Genomic DNA, 19,723 nt, shown 5'->3' with positions numbered 1-19,723 from the left:
CAGACTCTAATCATGTAGTACAAGTTGTGATTCAATAGAGAATGAAGCTGGAAGAAAAACATAGCAAAGATCAACTACAGGGCTCATGTTCTTGTCAGATAAGAGACTGAAACAAGAAAGTATCAAGAATCATGCCGAATCTAGAATCACATATTTGTAAGCATTAGTGCAGAGCCACAAAGAAGGGACTCTCAAGTGCTGCTGCTATACGCTCTTTATCGCCTAGTTGTTTATTGACTGCAATTTTACACCAATTTGAGAATCAGACTGGAACATTTATTCCAACTACAAACCAAAACTGTTATAAACAAGAGTAGTTTGAAATATTGTACCTGCAGCCTCAGTTGCATGACTCCCTGGTGCTACTCTAACATCAACCTAAACACAAATATGCGCAAAATTAACAAAGAGAGTTAATCACATTCAGTTAGCTTTCCACTAATTGGGTTTGATGAACTAATAAAGATTAAAAGATATTTCAAAGTTATGATCCTATGACTTCTATTACCATAAATTAGCTTTACACTAATGTGATATTATTTTATATCTATTGTTGCTTTGCTAGCACCTAAAACATAATCTTCCAGCTTAATTGGTTACAAGTAGAAATATTGCCAATGGAGAAACCTCCATGTTCATAATTTTAACAAGAAACTTGTCTAGAGAGATCGATATTTGAGTATAGCATGAAAGTGTGATTAAATATTAGAGAATGAAGCTGAAGAAACACAATAAAGATTACAAGCTCTAGTTCTGAAGTATGGTATATTCATATAAAGATATACTGAAATAAGATTAAATCCTAAACGGATGTGCCAAAACTAGATGGATCCAAAATCACATATTTGTAAGCATTAGTTGAAAAGATCCACAAAGTAGGGACTCTCAATTGCTGCAGCTATACGCTCCTTATCGCCTAATTGTTTATTAACTGCAATTTTCACCAATTTAATAATCAGTCAACTTTGATCTCAAAAAAAAAAAAACCCAAACCGGTTTAACAAGAGCAGTCTGAAATGTCATACCTGCAGCCTCCGTTGCATGACTCCCTGGTGCCACTCTAACATCGACCTAAACATAAATGTGCACAAAATCAATAAAGAGAATTAGTCACATTCAGTCAGCCCTAACGACTCTGATGACTATTAAAGAAACTAATTAATCTTCAATAGCAACCGATCCTTGTAACCTTGAATCGAGTAGGAAGGCTTTTAAGAAGTTTTGCGTAGATACAAAGGCCAATAAGGTGGGGGACGTGACAATGTGGAAGAGTTGGCGTGAGCGTAACTCTGAATAAAAAAGACACCACAATTTAGCAGACTGGACTGAAAAAAAAAAGTAAATTCCCACTTAACTTTCTTGGTTGTTTACCTAACGTAACTCTTGGCATCATCAACTTCAACTGATTCTTTTGTAATCACACGGAGGTCCTCCAGTGTAAGCTCAGAATGCTCTGGATCTTTGATATCTCTTATATGATTTGTAGATCGTCAAGGAACAAAAGATATATAGGTTGATCAAATAATATGCTTAACGAAGAGAAATTTAATGTTTGTAACGGATTAAGAACTAAAGGATATCAAAAATCTCGAGCTGGTCTATTAGTTCTGCAGAGAACTCATCGGTGTTGCTCTGATTAGCACGAACAAGCCGTTGTTTCTTAGGGTACACAATTGGGTTCTCATTAACCAATCTAGAATTCATGTTTCTCTCTTCAACATAGAAGCCCTCAAGATGTTACGTCTGCATATATATATATCAGTCACGCAAAGTAAATTTTTTTTTACTCTACCACCAAATAGAGACCTCCTCCTACGCGTGTTTAAGACGGCATGGTTGGACGCGGCCCATGATCTGATTAATTTACATAAAGGCCCAATGGAAAAAAGCCCGACATGAGACGATGGAATTTAAAAGAACTACTATTATATCAGAGAATCATTCACTTTCATTCCATAGAAAGATAGAAGTACAAACTGACTCATCCGACACACATGCATGGCAGAGACATCTAGATATGACGTCAACACAAACGAAAACCATTATCGGCTAAAAGACAAAAGCCTGCAGCCGTTATTACACCGTAAACAAAACCTAGAACATCATTAGGGTTACTTAATATAATTAAACTCTGATTATCTCTGCCTCCTTAGAAAGGTTCCATTATTATTCATTTACAGGTGCAAGGATCACACTTGCAGTCAGATCCACACTTGCATGCATCGTTCTCAGCGACACCCTCTCCAGAAGCCTCGTACTGGTTCTTCATCGCCGGTGCAACGCCGAAGACAAAAGTCTCGGTCGTGGTCGACTCGCCGGAAAAGCCCAAGTCCGGGTACATTTTGCAACTGTGACAACCGAAACATCACACGTTACGATCAAATGAAAACAGAGGTCGTGAATCATAAAGAATCTCAATAATTAAAATAGAAAATTGTTACAATCGAAAACTTAATTAACAGAGGCTCGAGACATACCCTCCGCAACCGTTGCCGCACTTGCAGCCAGATCCACAACCACAGTTTCCACCACAGCAAGACATTTTCTCGAGAAAGACCGAAGAAATAGCAGAGAATGTTAATCAAATTGATCGCTGGTAGAAAGTTATCACAGAATGAATTTTTAGATTGATGAAGCCTCCAACTTTATAGGCTAAATGAGAGAATACTGACCATACACGTGTCGCAATCCCTCTCCGCTCTTATCTCCTAAAATTAAATATCAGTCCACATATTAGTCCTTATTTACGGCTTTACCCTTCGAGGCATTGATTCTCGTACGTCGGTTTCAATAATTGTCGGAACAATAATTGTGGAGCGTGTGTTTGTTCTGGTACGTCCTAGAGCGTTTTGGAGTTCCGTGTGTTACAGCCTTATCACCGTCCAGTTTTACACCGCCTTTTATGCATATCTTTTTTTTTTTTTTTTTTTTTGACAGCAAGAACATTTACAGACTCATATAGACTCCGTAAACCATAGTGGCAACTCTGCATCCATGTGTATGACGAACGACGGTTGTATCCGAGCACTGCGTGCCAAACGATCCGCCATTTTATTGTCCGTCCTCGAAACATGAACAATTTCTGAGTTGATGAAGCTTCTTCTCAAAAGCTTGATATCCTCCAGGTAACTTCCAAATGCTGGCCATTCCTCTGGTTCTGAAACCATCTTCACCAGTTGAGAACAATCCGTTGCAAATGTGACCTGATATTGTCTTAAGTTTTTCATACATTCCATTGCCCAAGTCAATGCCTCTATCTCCGCATGAAGAGGTGATAAACTTGCCCTTACATTCCTTGCCCCTAACAAACCCTCAAACCCTGGAAGGGTACTGAGCCAACCTTGTCCTGAAAAAACATCTTTATCTTTCCAAGACCCATCCGTGAAACACCATCTTCCTGTGGTCACTAAGGGCAATCTAAGCTGTACTTCAGGTACGACCCTTGGATTATTGATATTTTGTGCCTCAGCCCAAAGTCTTGACTCCAATTCTGCTAAGTTTAGCGTCTCTCTCGGTTCAATATCAATATTACTGAAAACTTTATTATTCCGGCCCTTCCAAATATACCATAGTATCCATGCAAACTGATGATCCTCCATTTTTGGGTTAACTCTCCAAAATAAATGATCCATATTAGTAAAAAGAGAACCAGTTGGAAAAAAATTTGGATTTGATGGAATCTTAGATAGTGCCCACACTTGCCGTGCCGGAGGACACTCAAAGAAGACATGATTTATTGATTCCTCTGCGTCTCCACACCGTGCACAAACTGTATCTCCTTGTATTCCTCTAGATTTTAGATTCTTTGTCACTGCTATACAACCTGTCACCAACTGCCATAGAAAATGCCGTAGTTTTGGAGTTTTGGAGGTTTAAATTTTTAAATCTACGGTTGTGGTTTAAATTTTTTTTAACCCACATGCACGCATGAAACATCATTATTCTATTACTTAGGTCTGGACGTTCGGGTACCCGTTCAGATTCGGATCGGGTTTTTCGAATTTCGATTCCATTTTGTAACACCTCGTAGGTCCTATTCTAGTAAATTTACAAGTACGGATCGGATTCGGATATTACACTTTGGTTTCGGATCGGTTCGGATATATCCAAAGTAACCATATATCATTCGGATTCGGATTATATCATATCAGTTTGGATATCTCCAAAGTAAAATCGAAAATTTAAAAGTAAAACATAAGAAATATATCATTCTTTGTATATAATGGAGTATTTAAGGTATTTATTTAAATTTTCAATACTTATTGTTAGATATCATATCCAAATAAATATGAAACTAAACATTTGAAGTACATATTTATGTTTCAAATATTTATATTATATATTAATTTGGACATTCGGACCGGTTTATTCGGATATCTTTTCAGATTTTCGGTTATCCGTTTGGATTCGGTTAATAACACTTCGGGTTCGGATATGTTTTGTAACACCCTATAAGATCCATTGAGGTATTTTAAAAATTTCGGATCGGATACGGATCGGGTTTTTCGGTTCGGTTCGGATTTCGGTTTTCAGATTTTATGCCCAATCCTACTATTACTAGTGCTTTTGCAGAAAAAAAAAATTGAGATTTTTTTTTTTACTTTTTAGTGAGATTTTGATATATATATTTTTTTTTTTTGAAAAAGTAGATTTTGATATTTTTGTTTAAGAGCAATTTAAAAAAGAGCTTTAAAAATGAAAAATTCTTAACAGAATTCAAAGTTTGAGATATCTAATTTTATTTTATTGTTCCTAAAACCTCATTTCTATATGTGTTATACTTCAAATCCCTTATATATTAATTGAGGAACATTTGAAAAGATGTAACCTCAATTTTGTATTAATTAAAAGAGGCCCCAATGCATAGGTGGCACTCAATTAGGTAGTCAATTACATTCAATTGAAAAATAAGTAGGTCCACATTCGATTTTTATATGTTGTTAGATACATAAGTTGGTCAAACTATATGATATAATGATATGATATGATATTTTCTTTCCTTAAATAAAACCTACGGAATTACCATAAATGACTAATATATATATGACAATTAATGAGTTTAATAATAAAAATTTGATAACAATATATATCTCCTCCATCATTTTTTGTTTAATTTTATATTATTAAAATAAATTAAACAATCAAATTAGCTATAAAAATAAAATTTAGATTTTTTCGTATATGTTATATTTTGAATTTTTAAAAACGACAATAAATGACTAAAACTATTAAAATTATTATGTTAAAAATTAATGATCAATGGTTTAACATTTTTATTATAAGAAGATAAACATGATTTTAAAACCATATGAGTAAAAAATATCATTTAATAATAAAAAAAATAATATATATATATATATATATATATATATATTAAACACTATATACCATAAGATTACATAAATATTTTAATATTAAAACTTTCAATGAATTTTCAAGAACATTTATAAATTATAAACTTATTAAAAATTTCAGATTGAAAATTTTGTTATCGATGATTTAAATATTTTGTTATAAAACGATATGAACGATCATAGAACCGTATGATTATAAATTCTTATTTAATAAATAACTATACTAAATATACTATTCCTAGAAAAATATGTTGGTTCATCTTAACTTATATTACACTTTTTATTAAACTAACTATCGAATTGATAAATAACGTACCAAAAAATATTTTGCACTTTCCTTAAATAAAAGCTACGAAATTACCTAATATGATTAACGTATATGTGAAAATTAATTATAATGAATAATAAATATTTGATAACAATTTTGTATCTTAGTTCTTTTTTTAATTTTATATTATTAAAAATATATTTAAAAATCACATTAAATATATAATATAAATATTTATAACTTTTCTTATATGTTATATTTTGAATTTTTCAAAACGTCTATAAATTATTAGAAATTTGAAGATCCCCACTCTGAAAATTTTGTGATCAATAGATTATTTTTTTGTCATAATAAGTTACAAATGATCATAAAATTGTATTAATATGAACTTTTATTTAATATTATAAGAAGATACACATTATTTTAAAACCATATGAGTAAAAAATATCATTTAATAATAAAACATATATATTTATATATATATATAGATTATACTATATACCATAAGATTACATAAATATTTTAATATTAAAACTTTCAATGAATTTTCAAAAACATTTATAAATTATAAACTTATTAAAGATTTCACATTGAAAATTTTGTTATCGATGATTTAAATATTCAGTTATAAAATGATATGAATGATCATAGAACTGTATGATTATAAATTCTCATTTAATAAATGACTATATAAAATATACTATTCTTAGAAAAATAGGTTGGTCCATCTTGACTTACATTATAGTTTTTATTAAACTAACTATCGAATTGATAAATAATCTACCAAATTTTTTTTTGCACTTTCCTTAATTAGAAGCTACGAAATTACCTAATATGATTAACGTATATATGAAAATTAATTATTATGAATAATAAATATTTGATAACAATTTTGGTATCTTAGTTCTTTTTTTTAAATTTTATATTATTGAAAGATATTAAAAAATCATATTAAATATATAATAAAAGCATTTATATTTTTTCTTATATGTTATATTTGAGTTTTTCAAAACGTCTATATATTATTAGAAATTTGAATATTCCCACTCTGAAAATTTTGTGATCAATAGATTATTTTTTTGTTATAATAAGTTACAAATGATCATAAAATATAACGCATATGAATTTTTATTTAATAAATATTCAAACTAAATATATATATATATATATATATATATATATATATATAAACACTAATGATTTAAAGCAACAAGATTGGCTGATCAATTTAGTCGTCCAGTTGAAATCTTTCAAAAGTATGTGAATGACTAAAGTCAAAGTAAATATAGATTTAGAATAGTAGTTATATTTTACTAACCAAATACCAAAAAAAACCGAACCGAACCGAAACCAACCCGATATCCGGGTTGAACATCCGTAATCCAAATGAAGCCAAACTATTGTTTCATTCTCCAAAATATAATAAAAATAATAACTTAATCTTGCGCAAGGCGCGGGTCTTATCCTAGTACATAATGTTAGAAATAAACACAAATATTAAATTTAGTAATCAAAGTCAAATAGTAAATCTAAGAATTACTTTTACAAGGAAAATATCCAAATTACTTCTTGTAAATGAAATACCTAAAAATATATCTAAGAAAAGAGTTTTTTTTTAATAAAATATCTAAGAAAAGAGTTCTTTCGTGTCTTCTTGAGATTATTAGAGAACAGAAAAGGAGAAGGCGAAAATCTTTCAAAAGGAGAATTCACTATGCGTGGTCGGGAGAGAATATAGGAGAAATCATTTCCCGAATCTTATCCGAAATATCAAATATTACAAATATGAAAAGTGGTTTTTATTGTTGCCAAAGGCACATGCTATGCAATCAATGTTTTCATGTACTTTTGGCAAATAAATATATTCAAGATTCTAGAAATGAAAATATCTTGGGGTGAAAGTTGACAAGTCCCGCAACAGAGAAACACTGTTTATATACTTTCTATCGACGAACGAATGTCCATTTTTTGCTTCTTTTTTGGTTTTAACCTGTTTGATAAGGTTTTAAAAGTTTTGGGGTTAGTCTAGACTCTTAGTCACAGAAGAATGAAAAGAAAGAGCATAGTTATAACTTATATCACCTGTAACTTTGAGTTGGTCGGTACTCATGTGTTGTGAGCCCCTAGCTAATGGACCAACCAAGTGACCAGTTATCAAACCAAAAAGCATGTGAATTTGTGGTTACTGGTACAATAAGATTACGATTATGATATGGTTGGCAAAAATATGGCATATTGAAAGCAGGGGATGTTGTTTTTCCTTACCAAATACAGTTAAGTGACCAATACAAAAAGATACATACAGTCTAACTATATATTATGCCAAAATAAAATGGTCATTCTCTTCTTGCATTATATATCATACTAGGTAATAACCCGCGCCTTGCGCGGAATGTGATTATTAGTTTCGTTATTTTTAATAAAAAAGACAATAAATCTGTTTAATCTGGATATTGGTTAGGTTTTACGTTTTTTTGTTTTTAATCTTCTAAAATATAACTATTATTTTAAATTAATATTCATTTTAGTTTATTCGGTTAAAACATTTGATTTTTTGGTTTTTTCGGATAAAAACCTAAAATTAATATTATATATTTATTTTCATATTATGAAGTTTAGATAGTTGTCATGTCGAACCAATAGTTTCATATTATATTTTTTAAACAGATAATAGTTTAAGAAAAAGAAAAGAAAATTATTAAGACAAATCATTTCACTACAATTTGGTCGGTAGTGAAAGAAACATTAAGAAAAAAAATTTCAACTTTCAAAAAAATTAGATACTTCAGCTGTGGTGAATACTTAGTTATAAGATGCTCACATCAAGGTGCACATGTATGTTTATGTAAAAAGTATATAAAAATAGTTGAAAAATATATAAAGATATTGTTAATTAATATTAAATGACATTTTTGTTCAGAATAATACATGAAAGATAAAATTAAAATTTATTTAAAATAAAAAAGACCTTGACATTAGTCATTTTTTCATCAAAAGAAAATAAAATTATATTCGTAAATAGGGGTGGACACATATCAAGTATCTCGATATTTGGAAGCATTCTTGTCAATTCGATCTTTAGCCACCTAGATATTCGGTGACTCCGATATCCGAAATGTTTTAGAATTTTAAAGAATATCCGATTTGATTCGTAAATAAAATAAAATTTTAAAAATAATTTAATAATAACATTTTATTACAAAAATAAAACATTATATAACATTTTAATTCTAGTACCTAATATAATAAATTTATATTGTAAAACTGATATAAAGTATAATATATATAATTCTTTTCATATATGTATATATATGCATATAACATATCGAATTAGATATATGTTCCTAAAAATATTGGTATTAGTGATTTGCTTCTTTTTTGGACATTGTATTTTAGTATTTGATTTTTTTCGTAAAGTTTCAAATATCAAGATTTTTTGGTTCAAATCAAAACGGATAACAAATCGAATCAAAATTTATGAATATTTTGCTCAATTTTATCTGTAAACAATAAAAATAATATATATATAGTTTGGCTTTTGATTCGTTATCTATTTTTATTCGAACCGAAAAATCCAGAGTTTTATTAGAACTATGTATGTGAGTTTTATATTAAAAAAATCACAAAGTACATAGTGTGAACACATTTATGACTATAGTGTGAACACATTTATGACTATAGTGTGAACGGTTTAACATATTTATTATCAAATCATTGTGAGGCTGTCACGTGTCTATTATAATGCGAATGCATTTATTACAATGCTTCTCTTTTAATATATAAGGGATTTGCTAAACTAAATATTTGGTTATGAAAAACACAGCATATTGTGTATGCCAGAAATAGATAACATAACAAAAAACTAAGTGGATCACACACGGTTTTTTATTCACATGGAAGATTTCCAAATTCTTCCTTCAAGTGAAATCACAATCGCAGAAACATCGTCATGATACTTGCGACGATCTCCTTGAGCTATCTCCAACAATTCGTGGAAATCCATACCTGAAAACCAAACAAAGTTGTACGTGAGTTTTTTTTTTAGCGTTTTGCATGGTAAACTGCTTTTGTGTTTTGTTCTTAGTACCATATTTTTTGGCAGCTCGAAGGAGGACTTCTTGGATGAGATGCTGAGCAGGATCGCCTTCGGGGAAGGCTGAGATGAAAGACTCAACCTCGAAGATGACTTCCTCACTGGAGAAGTATTCATACAATCCATCAGAAGAGAGGATAAGGAACTTATCATGCGGCGTGAGTCTGTGGTGGTGAAGCGACGGGGAGCACGTGATGTACGGCGATGTTCCAACGTAGTTTATTCTGAACATCTCTAGAACCGCCTTGTTCCACTTCGGCTGAAGAAAAGCGTTTAATCTTTAGCTAGATATATAAGGAATAATAAACACCTAATATATAGTCTGCCATGAGTATAGACAAGTGAAACTTTAGCATGTGGCCCCCAAAATTTAAGAAATAATTTACGTAAATATAAACCCCAAATTTATATAATTTTTCTAATAGAACTTTTTACTAGATTGCTTATAACCCATAAAATCTCACCATGATATGAACTACTACCATGCGTAGTCCACTTAAAAATTCAAATTATTCTAAATAAATGTTCATACTTGTTTGAGAAATCCAGCGCCAAATGCACGAGTGACCTTGAGGTAACCTTTCACTCTACCATTCTCTATCGCCAATGGATCATCAGAATGTTCATTCTTGATTCTTCTCACTTCCTAAAGAAAACTTAAAAATCAGCACTCATTATTTTCCGAATCAAAACAGAACAGTTTGTAATAAAAGTGTCACCTCTTGAACGTTTGTGCTGTGTTCCATATTGAGCTGAACAGGAACCAGAAGACTAACTCTTTTTTCTCTGACCAAACATGTCTTTAACAGACCCTCTTCCTTGATTCTCTGAAGATCATTCGCCACCTTCTTCCTCCCGAGATACGATCTTTGCGCCAAAACCGCTCGGCTATCTCCGACGCTCATCACGTAAACGTCTTCACCTTTCATTAACGTCACGAGAACGCAGGACCCCATCAAGGCTAGTACTGGATTCTCATCCACCGTTTGATCAAACGCTTCCTCTGTTTTCATCAACGCTTGTTCAAGTGCTTTCAGCACGTCTTTGTGGTTAATCATCTCCGAATCAGATTCTATACAATTCTGTTTCGAAGCGTATCTCCATTGCAGCTTCTTCACATCCTCAGCTATGTTTCTTGAGTCACAAGCAACTATGTTTCTTGTGTCACAAGCAACAGTGCCTCCTTCCAGTGTACTCTGTTTCCTTATCTGGGACTGACCTTCTTCGCTACATGATGCAATATCATCGGAGTTGTTTTCGTCGTCCCATAGCAACCCTTTGAGCTCTTTGAGCACGGCGGTGTAGAGATTGTTGAGAAGATAATCCGGTGGATCTGGACCGTTGAATCCGTCGTAAATACCCACGAAAAGCCAACCGTTTTCCTCAGAGAGGATGACGTGTACTCTGTCTTCCCCTGCTTTACCCTCCGCCCATTGAATCTTTGGCTCCTCTAGAGAACACTCACTCTTCCCCTCTTCTTCTTCTTCTTCTTCTTCTTCAGAGTCTTCTCTTTCTTTGGTTCTAGGGCTCTCTTGGCTGCTCAGACTCGTGCTTGTGCTTGAGTTATTGATCTCAGGTCTATGATGATCCGAAGTTGATGAATTGAAACTGTTGATTGGCTCGATCAAGCCCTTCTTCGAGCGAGATTGATTGTTAGATATCAAGTTTGTGAAAATGGTTTTAAACGTGGCAAGTCTCTTGTTCGGTTTAGGTTTAGAAAATGATTTGGTCTTCTTTTTCTTCTTAACCAAACCGGTTTCGATCGGACCGGATAAAAACCGTCGCTCGAACGGACCGGACACGTGACTCGGCTTCTTCGTCGAACCACGCGGCACAGGCTTGAGGGGAAAGGAAGCGAACTTGTTAGAGCTCTCAAACCCGGAGGCCTTTAACGACAAGTCCGTTGAGAGAGAGTCAGAGAGCGACGTTGAGTTATTGGCGCTAACGGAAGCGCCGGAGATTGAACGGAAAGTGGTCGTAGTTCCAGGGATCGGGTCGGGTTGGAGAGACGGTTCCCGCGTGAAAGAAGGTCTTGATCCGTCGAGGACTGGCCGGACATAGCTGAAAGAGTGACCGAGGTTGTCGTGAAAGCGTTCGACACCGCATCGTCTCGAAGTGTCTCCGGCCACGCAACAGCCACTTGCTCCGTTTCCCATTTGTAGACGAAGCAAGAGGTTAACTTGGGAGCTACGCAGCTACTAACGACACCGTTTTAGTGAAGATAAAACGCGTCGTTTCGCATGTTGGAGAGTCGAGAGGAAAATGTTTGTGGAGACGTTACTATGAATAGCTTCTTTGGGTATTTATCATGTGGGAACAAAATCGTGAAGATGATGAAAGGAGTTGACTTTTTTTAGGAGGTTTATTCTGTTGGTCGTCACTGGAATTAGTAAAGCCTGTAAATAATTTTTATTTATTTTAGATATTATAAATGAAACTTTTGACACGAGATTGTAAATATTAGATTTTCCGACAACGGAATCATTAACTCATTTTCGCCAGAAAGTATAAACCTGTATAAGTCTGGTTTTGTATTTTACAAATACCTTTTGTTTATGATAAAGAATTCCATCATTCAACTAAATCAAATTAATTTGTTTTCGTTATGAGGGAGTTGACTTTGAAGAAGGGTACGTTTGGTTTGATATATTGGAAAAAACAGAAAAGTATGAGATTACTAAACTAATGAAATGCAAAAAGTCAGATAAATTAGATGTTAGTTACATGATTAATGTGACCAGTCAGTACCAAGAAACTAATTGTGCGAAGCTTGCTTTAGCCTCTATCTAGGGGAAGCAAATCTATGTGCTGACGACTTAGCAAATATACCATTCAAAAATTAACAAGTAACAATCATAACTATGAAAAACACTGTAAAATAAGAGTATAAGATATGAATAATAGTACCAATGCATAACACAAATCAGTCTTTTTTAGATTGGAAATAAATATAATAAAAAGATACCAGATATTCTTGGAAGAGTAGCTATCTGCTTACATTACAATATGCACTGCATGAATTTTGCAGCCGAATTTCTTAATTTAAAAAATTGAAATTTTCAACATACGACCGTGATTCAGTTTTTCTCAGACATCAATAATATGATAATAAAACTGCGACTAGTCGACCAGAATACTTCGATGGTGTGCCATGATCAGAAATCCAAAACAGACTGTTTTTTTTTTTTTTTTTTTGAACTTATCCAAAACAGACTGTTCCAACATATATGTTTCAAAACAAAACTATTACTATCATATATTAGTCTTTCAACTTAACCATATATTATGCTTAAGCACGTAATTACATTTTGTGGATCCTTATAAAAAACTTGTCAACGATTTCGGGAATGAAGAACGTGGAAGCTGAGAGTTTTTTCTTTTAAAATCTGACTTTCTCCTATATATTGTGGTTTTTAAAACTATTTTTTCCCCAAATATATATACAAGTGGTAAAGGTACATAGAAGTCATGAAATGTTGTTCAAAATGAAAAAAAAAGTCATGAAATATTTCATAGTTGTGATTATTATTCGATTCGAACGAGATTAAATGTTCAAACACTCTAAAAACACACTAAGAAAAATGTTCAACCACTCTAAGAACACAATGCCGTTTTTAATGTTGCTTTAAGAAAGAACACACTATTATTAAATAAATCACCATAATTCTTGCTTAGACGTGCGGAGGACATACACATGCCTCATTTGTATGGTTAGTCACATCCATTTTTCTTCATGAGGACGTCAAGAAGGTAAGATCCCACGTTAAAAAGGAAAGGAAGAGACGGAACAGGAATGGTCTATCTCTATAAAAACATATTTTTTTTAATATCACAAAAACAGACTATACAGCCGACCAGGTTGTAAGCAGTATAAGCGATCGCTTAGGGGGACTATAGGTTTATTCAAAATATTTTAAAGCTAAATCTGCTCACTGGTTTTTTAAAGAAAATTCACATAGCTATGGTTTTGAATGGGACCTTTCATATACATGGACCGGCGCTGCAACTGACAAATCTATTCATGTATGAAAATTCACAGACGGTTTTACTTTCACCATATCGAGTCGTTTTATGAAAATATACGCCTTATATTTCTGTTTACACCATGCATTAATCAATTTTTTTTATGCACAAACATTAGTGAACCTGTTAAGTAAACTGCTGAACTATGAAGTTTTCACAAGATATTTTTTTGAACGAACATTCCATCACTTGGAAGGTTCCGACCTAGAAGGCCACATTTAAAAGATTCAGATTCGCTCTTCTTTCCCCCCATTAACATAACACTGGAACTTCTTTCCACACAAAAACCAACCTCATTTCAATATATTACGATCACAATAATATATACATATGGATTATGAATTGTGTTGCTTTTGTAATAAAGTTTCTCCTCGGTGATCAATCAACCAAGTTAGAATACAAAGCAGGTGACATTCTCTAGATAACTTCATGCTTCAAGAACATGATAACCTTTGGGACTCAACTGGATTGAGGATTCGAGAATGGCTACCCCTCAGATGATGATGAAACTTGAGGAGAAATCCAAAGGCAGAGGGGGGTGGTCAATGCCAGCTATAGGGCACGTTCAGGTGAAATTCAGGTTGTAACAAGATGGATTGCACGGATAAGGACAATCTATTAGCTTCACCGGTTTTCTGTTGAAGTACCAGTCACCTACAGACTCTGCAATAGTCTGTTCCAACAACAGAACAGAATCAGTTGATTTGTAAGAAGAAAGAAAGCAACAGATTGTGTGAGTCACATGTCTTGACCTTATTTTCGATTCTTGTTGAGGTTGGGGAGTGCCATGTCGCTGACACAAGTGTCTGGCAGTGAGAGTAGCAGGAATCTATGAACATCCCACCAGCTTTGTTCTGATGAAACTTCCCGATAGCATCCATCATAGAGCTACGAAAACCTGCATATAAGATGTGGATTTATACAACTGACCATTTTACAAAGAAGTATACGAAGAAGTTTTCCAGGAATAATCGATTCCCAAGTACAAAAAAAGATCAGATCAACTGATTGTAATTTGACACAGAGGTTATATAATCAATTTGGTCATTAAGCTTGATTCAAGAGTAAATTACCATGTAGAACTTTCATCTGTGCGACATCACACTCCTTAATATTGAGTCTGCACTTTGCCCAACTTTTATCTACATCAGCAGAAGCTGGTACCAAGACATGTTGTATCTGAACATGTGATTTGCTATTAGTAAAACGTTAAACATAAATTGGAGGTTAAGTCAAACAGAAATAGGCCAAAAGTTATAATGTTTCTAACCTGCCAAAAGTCGTAAGCTGGGTTGACAAGAAATACTGGTGTTCTTATGTTGTTAAGGAATTTCTGAGGAAACATACACTGCAAATCATAACAAAAGTGTCTCGGTAACAATCATGATCAGTCAAAAAATATTTTACCATAAGTAAGAATCAAAAACCTACATTGGATGGTTCCGGTTTGGCAACACAATTCTGATCCAAGCTCTTATCTACGCCCTAGTTGGAATCAACCATTGAAAATAAGCTCAAAGCCATGACATGTTCTTGTTCATTGCGATGAAGCATTCACGAAAATATAAGAAAATGTATGATTAGATATTGACAGAAAGAGAATGGGAAACCTGAAGGTTAACAACATCATGATAGAAAGATCTCATCGTAGGGTGTCGAAGGACATCAGGCCTGAAAAAGAAGAAAAACAGCTTTTACTGAGAGTGACAGACACTGTTAATCTAATACCACAGTGACAGTAATTTTCCTAGCTCTGTGGAGTATAGTCTGCAAAGAATGCTAAATTAGTTTTACAGGTTTTGCTTCTTTAAATCAGCTTAGACCGAAAATAACTTAACTAAAAAGTACTGTAACTCACAAATCTCTGTAAAGAAGTTAATTAAACATACACATTGAGAAAGAAGCCTCCGTCAGAAACACATTTGACAGCTGCATCTTTTGGGAGATGATCTCGAAAGTAGTCACAATGTATAAGAGTTGCCAAGCCACCAGCAGAACATCCTGTAAGTATGCCCTACAATTTTCTCAAACATGTATAAGAAAAAAAAAATTATTAATCACTAGCGGACGAAAGTTACCTAAGTAGGCCAATCCTACAAATGCAGAGCCGGTAAAGAATAATCTTATTTATACATATATGGAAACTGAAGACTTTCTTAGTGACTCACTAGTATATCATTAACACAATCCCTTATATAAAATCACGAGGATGCTACCTGTTTCGCATCTGACATGCCCATTGACAAGAGCTCATCCATAATCGCCTCCCAAATGAGCTGGCCTCGGAAGAAAAGCCGTGTTCCGTTCTGAGTAGAGAGAAACATAGTCGAATAAACATGAAATTAAGGATCTTTCATTGCTCTCAACAGCACCTCACACAAATTCTTAGCCCTTTACCTTGAATTCAGCTTCAGGGTGTCCAGCAAAAGAAGCACCATCACAGTAACGTATCTTAACTCTGTTCCAGTTAAAGAACTCTACAACAACAAAGACCAAACAGATTACAAAACTCAACATGTAAAAGCAGAGTAAAAAAAAAAAAGACAAACAATGGATGGAGAAGCTAATATATAAAGATGTCACTTACCAGGATTTAGAGAAGGGTCACTGCTTAAAACACCTTGAAAGTCAACTTCATCTTCAAAGTAGGTGGAAGAACCTAACATAGTCATTGCTCGAGCAGAACACGACGCTATTGAACTGCACCAGCCTCCACCCTTTTCATACATTTTTTTCACTCAAATACATTCTAACTCCCAAGTAAAAAAGTTTCAAACTTTCAATCAATAAAACAAATAACAATACCTCTAAATGAAGAAGCCAGCTCTTTGAGCCCGACCCTGAACCCTTATGAAAATGGTACCCAGGCAAGCTTCCATCTAAGCAAACTGCAAAAAAAAAAAAAAAGCTTTACTCTTTAGCATTCAAAATGTGAAACAAAAATTAGAAGAAGGAGAGATATTGGTTCATAGTACAAGCTCCTCTCTCTTTCGCTTTACTAGATAGCGTCAGTTTCACCAGATCGGGTGGGGATGCGATGGGAGGAGATCGGTCAACGGAAGGAACAGAGTCTGAAGTGGGATCGAAGAAGAAAGAGAGGAAGAACACGAACAGTACGAATCCTATCGAAGCTACAAGCCAATCGCTTTTAGCCAGTTTTCTCCATCGAAGCAGAGAGCTTAACCTCGGAATCGCCATTGATGAAGCGAATCAGTTAAACAACACTGTTTATTTTAGATAAACACCGTGGGACCCACAATCACCACCTAATCAAACCAATTATCAATTCGTAATTGTGAAAAGAACCGTTTACCAAACTTAAACCGGGTTAGGTGTGACCAAACAAATTAAACCGGTTTGAAACGGTTTAAACGCGGGAGAGTGTAAATTTGAATCACTTTCCCACCTTGTGTAGAGCACGCTTCCATGGCGTCCTCATCGTCACGATCGTTGGCCTCTTCCTACACCTTCGATGATAAAGATCTAGACGACGCTGATCTCTGGGCGGTGATCGATTCCGCCGCCGCTGCTCTCGCTCAGAACACTACCACCACCTCCTCCTCCACCGTCGTCGGGAAATCTCCGAAACCACTCGCTGTTAGGTATCCGAACTTCAATTCTCCTCCGACGCCTGTTTCCTACGCTCCTCCGCCGTCGAAGCTTCTCCAGGCCACGAATCATAGCCCTAGCGTTAATCGGCGGTCATACGAGGAGTCGCCGCGTCCGAGCAAAATCGCCAGATCTCGCGTCTTCTCTGAGGTGAACAGAGAGAGTAGTCCGATGGCTCTCGTTACGACGTCGCATCGGAGTTCGAATCCGATTATCCATTCTACGAAGTTTTCTCCGAACAATGCGGCTAGATCTAGCGTCTTCTCTGAGGTGAACGGCGAGAGTCCGATGGCTCTCGTTACGACGACGAACCGTAATTTGACTCCGGTTAACCACTCGACGAAGTTTTCTTCGCCGGAGAGTTACTTGTCGCCTGGGATCAGGAAGTCTACGTCCTTTTCGGAGGTTTCTCCACCGTCAAGCTGCGTTAAGAACGATCCGGTGAACGAGATGCGGCATAGTTTGTCAGGGAGCTTTCCTTCTGCTACTCTGTTTAAGGAGTACCAGAATACAGCTATGGCGGTAGTGCTCTTATCCTTCATACTATTCTGTTGATTCGGAGATAGAGTTTGTATGCACTGAAGGTGTTTGATGAAATGTCAATCCTTATTTTGCATGATTTTATTTAGTCACTAGTGTTTATGTGCGTGTGAGATGTTTGTTGTTAACAACTAAAGCTAATGATTTTGTGAAGTTCTAACATGGCTTCATTTAATTTTACAGATTCTAGAGAAGTCTGATTACACGATGATATCTGGGAAAGCATACATTAAGAAGTCAGGTGAGGATTGTGCTTATTGTTATTCTAAACATTTGAAATTGGTTTTGATGCTGCTGCTGCATCTTATGGAATTGTGAAGGTTGGAGGAAGATATCGTTTTACTTCAATGTGTCTTACGAAATAAGGGACAAGAACATTGAGTTTGATGAAAACAGAAACGTCCAGCGTGCTGAGTTCATTGTTCGAGCTATAATGCAGTAATGTTATTCTACATAAAATCTTTGATTTTGAAGGCGGTTTTAGAAGTGTGTACAGTGATCAATTGTTGTTTTGAACTTTTGGTGTATGGGTTTTCTCAGAGGAGGAAGATTCGCTGATGGATGGGGCTCTTGTGAGCGACGTGAGAAGAAGTTTCTAAAACCGAATCATGATATTCCCAGTACTGCAGAGACCAGAGCCAAAAACAGAGCTTGCCAGGTAATCCTCTTCGTCTAATGCTCCAGTTACTTTGACTAAGGTTGCAGTGTCATTTTGTCACAGAGTATGTTTGTTGAGTTTGAAACATCTGCCTGAAAAGTCAGTGTAACAAAGAAGCTTAGAGAGGATAAAGTACCTTAACATGTAGAGCTTTAAGCCTAAAGATCTTTGCATATATGAAAGGAATTGTTGAACAACACTGATGTCTTGCTCTTTACCATCAAACTTAATGCTCATTACTTAAACATGGCGCTTGCACAATGTTTGGTTCCAATATTGAATACTCTTATGACAAGCTCAAGCAATGATTTAAGAAACTAGGAATTAAAATACATGAGTTCAACGTCCTATAAACTCATATTGGTATGCTCCAAGATTCAATGTTCATTGTGTTATGCTCTTCGTAATGCTCTAAGAAGCTCTTTCCTTCATGTAGGATCTTCTAGGAATCGGTGAATATCGTGAAAGCCCAACTGGGTTTCCACGATGATCAGACGTCATCAAATGTGTTTCCCGACTTCATCACTACCAAGCTAAACAACCAAATCAAAATTGATAAGGTATGCCTCTTCATTGTTTTTCGTGGATTTGTGTCTTGCCTCCACATGAAGAAAACTAATGAAACTTGATTGTAATGGATTATGATTTGTGTCAAAGTATTTTACATCGAAATCAACAAAAACATATATAATATTCAAATTACTAATCATTTTGCTTTAGCTCTTTCGTTTAATTATTCCTATTTGTAGAACGTATATATACACCTGCATGGAAAAAAAAGTTGTTTATAAATTCATACCACCTCCATTCTTGGTCTATCGTTAGCAGCAACTAGCAAGATTGCAACATGCTAGTCCATAAGGTAATCTGATGCATCTCCATATCTTTACGGTTTAACGGTTAAAGCAAAGAGATTGTTGTTGTGGTAGTTCCGTATTTTGGTATAATTTTAATAAATGCAATTGATAAGAAATATAAAAGCTGTATATGAAGAGGGAATTAATATTCAGATTTCAATTCATTTTAAAATGATTTTTGTGTGGCACAGAAAGTTGCATCCATCAATGAAAATACAATAGGTGTACAAGTACCAAGTATATGATAGTGTAGGACCTAATTGATTATTTCTTTCAAATTCCCTGATGAAGAGGAAACAATACTAACCATGAAGCGTGCAG

The 19,723-nt window shown here is 34.5% G+C and overlaps 5 protein-coding genes across 5 annotated transcripts; 1 reads left to right on the top strand and 4 right to left on the bottom strand.

Annotated features, from left to right (window-relative positions):
* Window positions 1-748: 748 nt before the first annotated feature.
* Window positions 749-1,490, bottom strand: LOC111215953 (protein AE7-like 2; the record flags this gene model as incomplete). The annotated part of the gene is made up of 4 exons (XM_022720211.2): window positions 749-931; window positions 1,026-1,071; window positions 1,190-1,289; window positions 1,372-1,490. Coding segments are annotated over 4 exons (342 nt in total), but the record flags the coding sequence as incomplete, so codon positions are not given.
* Window positions 1,491-1,932: 442 nt separating this feature from the next.
* On the bottom strand, window positions 1,933-2,701 carry LOC106452737 (metallothionein-like protein type 2, MT2-18). The gene is made up of 2 exons (XM_013894906.3): window positions 2,478-2,701; window positions 1,933-2,348 (listed from the first exon to the last, which is right to left on the bottom strand). Exons 1-2 carry the CDS (start codon window positions 2,540-2,542, stop codon window positions 2,171-2,173), a joined length of 243 nt encoding a protein of 80 aa, XP_013750360.2. The 5' UTR covers window positions 2,543-2,701; the 3' UTR covers window positions 1,933-2,170.
* A 6,716-nt stretch (window positions 2,702-9,417) lies between these two features.
* Window positions 9,418-12,796, bottom strand: LOC106452738 (probable protein phosphatase 2C 36). The gene is made up of 4 exons (XM_022720398.2): window positions 10,435-12,796; window positions 10,248-10,361; window positions 9,710-9,974; window positions 9,418-9,627 (listed from the first exon to the last, which is right to left on the bottom strand). The coding sequence occupies exons 1-4, from the start codon at window positions 11,869-11,871 to the stop codon at window positions 9,512-9,514; spliced, it is 1,932 nt and encodes a 643-aa protein (XP_022576119.2). The 5' UTR covers window positions 11,872-12,796; the 3' UTR covers window positions 9,418-9,511.
* Window positions 12,797-14,011: 1,215 nt separating this feature from the next.
* LOC106452740 (pectin acetylesterase 5) lies at window positions 14,012-16,963 on the bottom strand. The gene is made up of 12 exons (XM_048780031.1): window positions 16,714-16,963; window positions 16,544-16,626; window positions 16,326-16,455; window positions 16,136-16,215; window positions 15,955-16,044; window positions 15,628-15,752; window positions 15,349-15,409; window positions 15,170-15,223; window positions 15,009-15,086; window positions 14,812-14,917; window positions 14,491-14,636; window positions 14,012-14,411 (listed from the first exon to the last, which is right to left on the bottom strand). The coding sequence occupies exons 1-12, from the start codon at window positions 16,934-16,936 to the stop codon at window positions 14,304-14,306; spliced, it is 1,284 nt and encodes a 427-aa protein (XP_048635988.1). The 5' UTR covers window positions 16,937-16,963; the 3' UTR covers window positions 14,012-14,303.
* Window positions 16,964-17,126: 163 nt separating this feature from the next.
* On the top strand, window positions 17,127-19,092 carry LOC111215785. The gene is made up of 5 exons (XM_022719866.2): window positions 17,127-17,869; window positions 18,071-18,128; window positions 18,208-18,325; window positions 18,428-18,545; window positions 18,982-19,092. The coding sequence occupies exons 1-5, from the start codon at window positions 17,165-17,167 to the stop codon at window positions 19,033-19,035; spliced, it is 1,053 nt and encodes a 350-aa protein (XP_022575587.2). The 5' UTR covers window positions 17,127-17,164; the 3' UTR covers window positions 19,036-19,092.
* The last annotated feature ends 631 nt before the right edge of the window (window positions 19,093-19,723 follow it).

Source organism: Brassica napus, chromosome A5 (assembly GCF_020379485.1).
Source record: "Brassica napus cultivar Da-Ae chromosome A5, Da-Ae, whole genome shotgun sequence".
In the NCBI taxonomy this organism is placed as follows: Eukaryota; Viridiplantae; Streptophyta; class Magnoliopsida; order Brassicales; family Brassicaceae; genus Brassica; species Brassica napus.
This window is presented reverse-complemented; position numbering and strand designations above follow the sequence as displayed.

What these genes read in the sequence shown, in the direction of transcription:
- LOC111215785 (XM_022719866.2), top strand. Translation starts at nt 17,165, where the DNA reads ATGGCGTCCTCATCGTCACGATCGTTGGCCTCTTCCTACACCTTCGAT. An exon ending in AGCATACATTAAGAAGTCAG is followed by an intron (nt 18,129 to 18,207) that starts GTGAGGATTGTG and finishes GGAATTGTGAAG; the next exon opens with GTTGGAGGAAGATATCGTTT. An exon ending in CCAAAAACAGAGCTTGCCAG is followed by an intron (nt 18,546 to 18,981) that starts GTAATCCTCTTC and finishes TCCTTCATGTAG; the next exon opens with GATCTTCTAGGAATCGGTGA.
- LOC106452740 (XM_048780031.1), bottom strand. Translation starts at nt 16,936, where the DNA reads ATGGCGATTCCGAGGTTAAGCTCTCTGCTTCGATGGAGAAAACTGGCT. An exon ending in ACCCTGAAGCTGAATTCAAG is followed by an intron (nt 16,045 to 16,135) that starts GTAAAGGGCTAA and finishes CTCTCTACTCAG; the next exon opens with AACGGAACACGGCTTTTCTT. An exon ending in ATGATGTTGTTAACCTTCAG is followed by an intron (nt 15,224 to 15,348) that starts GTTTCCCATTCT and finishes GATTCCAACTAG; the next exon opens with GGCGTAGATAAGAGCTTGGA.
- LOC106452737 (XM_013894906.3), bottom strand. Translation starts at nt 2,542, where the DNA reads ATGTCTTGCTGTGGTGGAAACTGTGGTTGTGGATCTGGCTGCAAGTGC. An exon ending in TGCGGCAACGGTTGCGGAGG is followed by an intron (nt 2,349 to 2,477) that starts GTATGTCTCGAG and finishes CGGTTGTCACAG; the next exon opens with TTGCAAAATGTACCCGGACT.
- LOC106452738 (XM_022720398.2), bottom strand. Translation starts at nt 11,871, where the DNA reads ATGGGAAACGGAGCAAGTGGCTGTTGCGTGGCCGGAGACACTTCGAGA. An exon ending in GCGCTGGATTTCTCAAACAA is followed by an intron (nt 9,975 to 10,247) that starts GTATGAACATTT and finishes GCTTTTCTTCAG; the next exon opens with CCGAAGTGGAACAAGGCGGT. An exon ending in TCGAGCTGCCAAAAAATATG is followed by an intron (nt 9,628 to 9,709) that starts GTACTAAGAACA and finishes TTTGGTTTTCAG; the next exon opens with GTATGGATTTCCACGAATTG.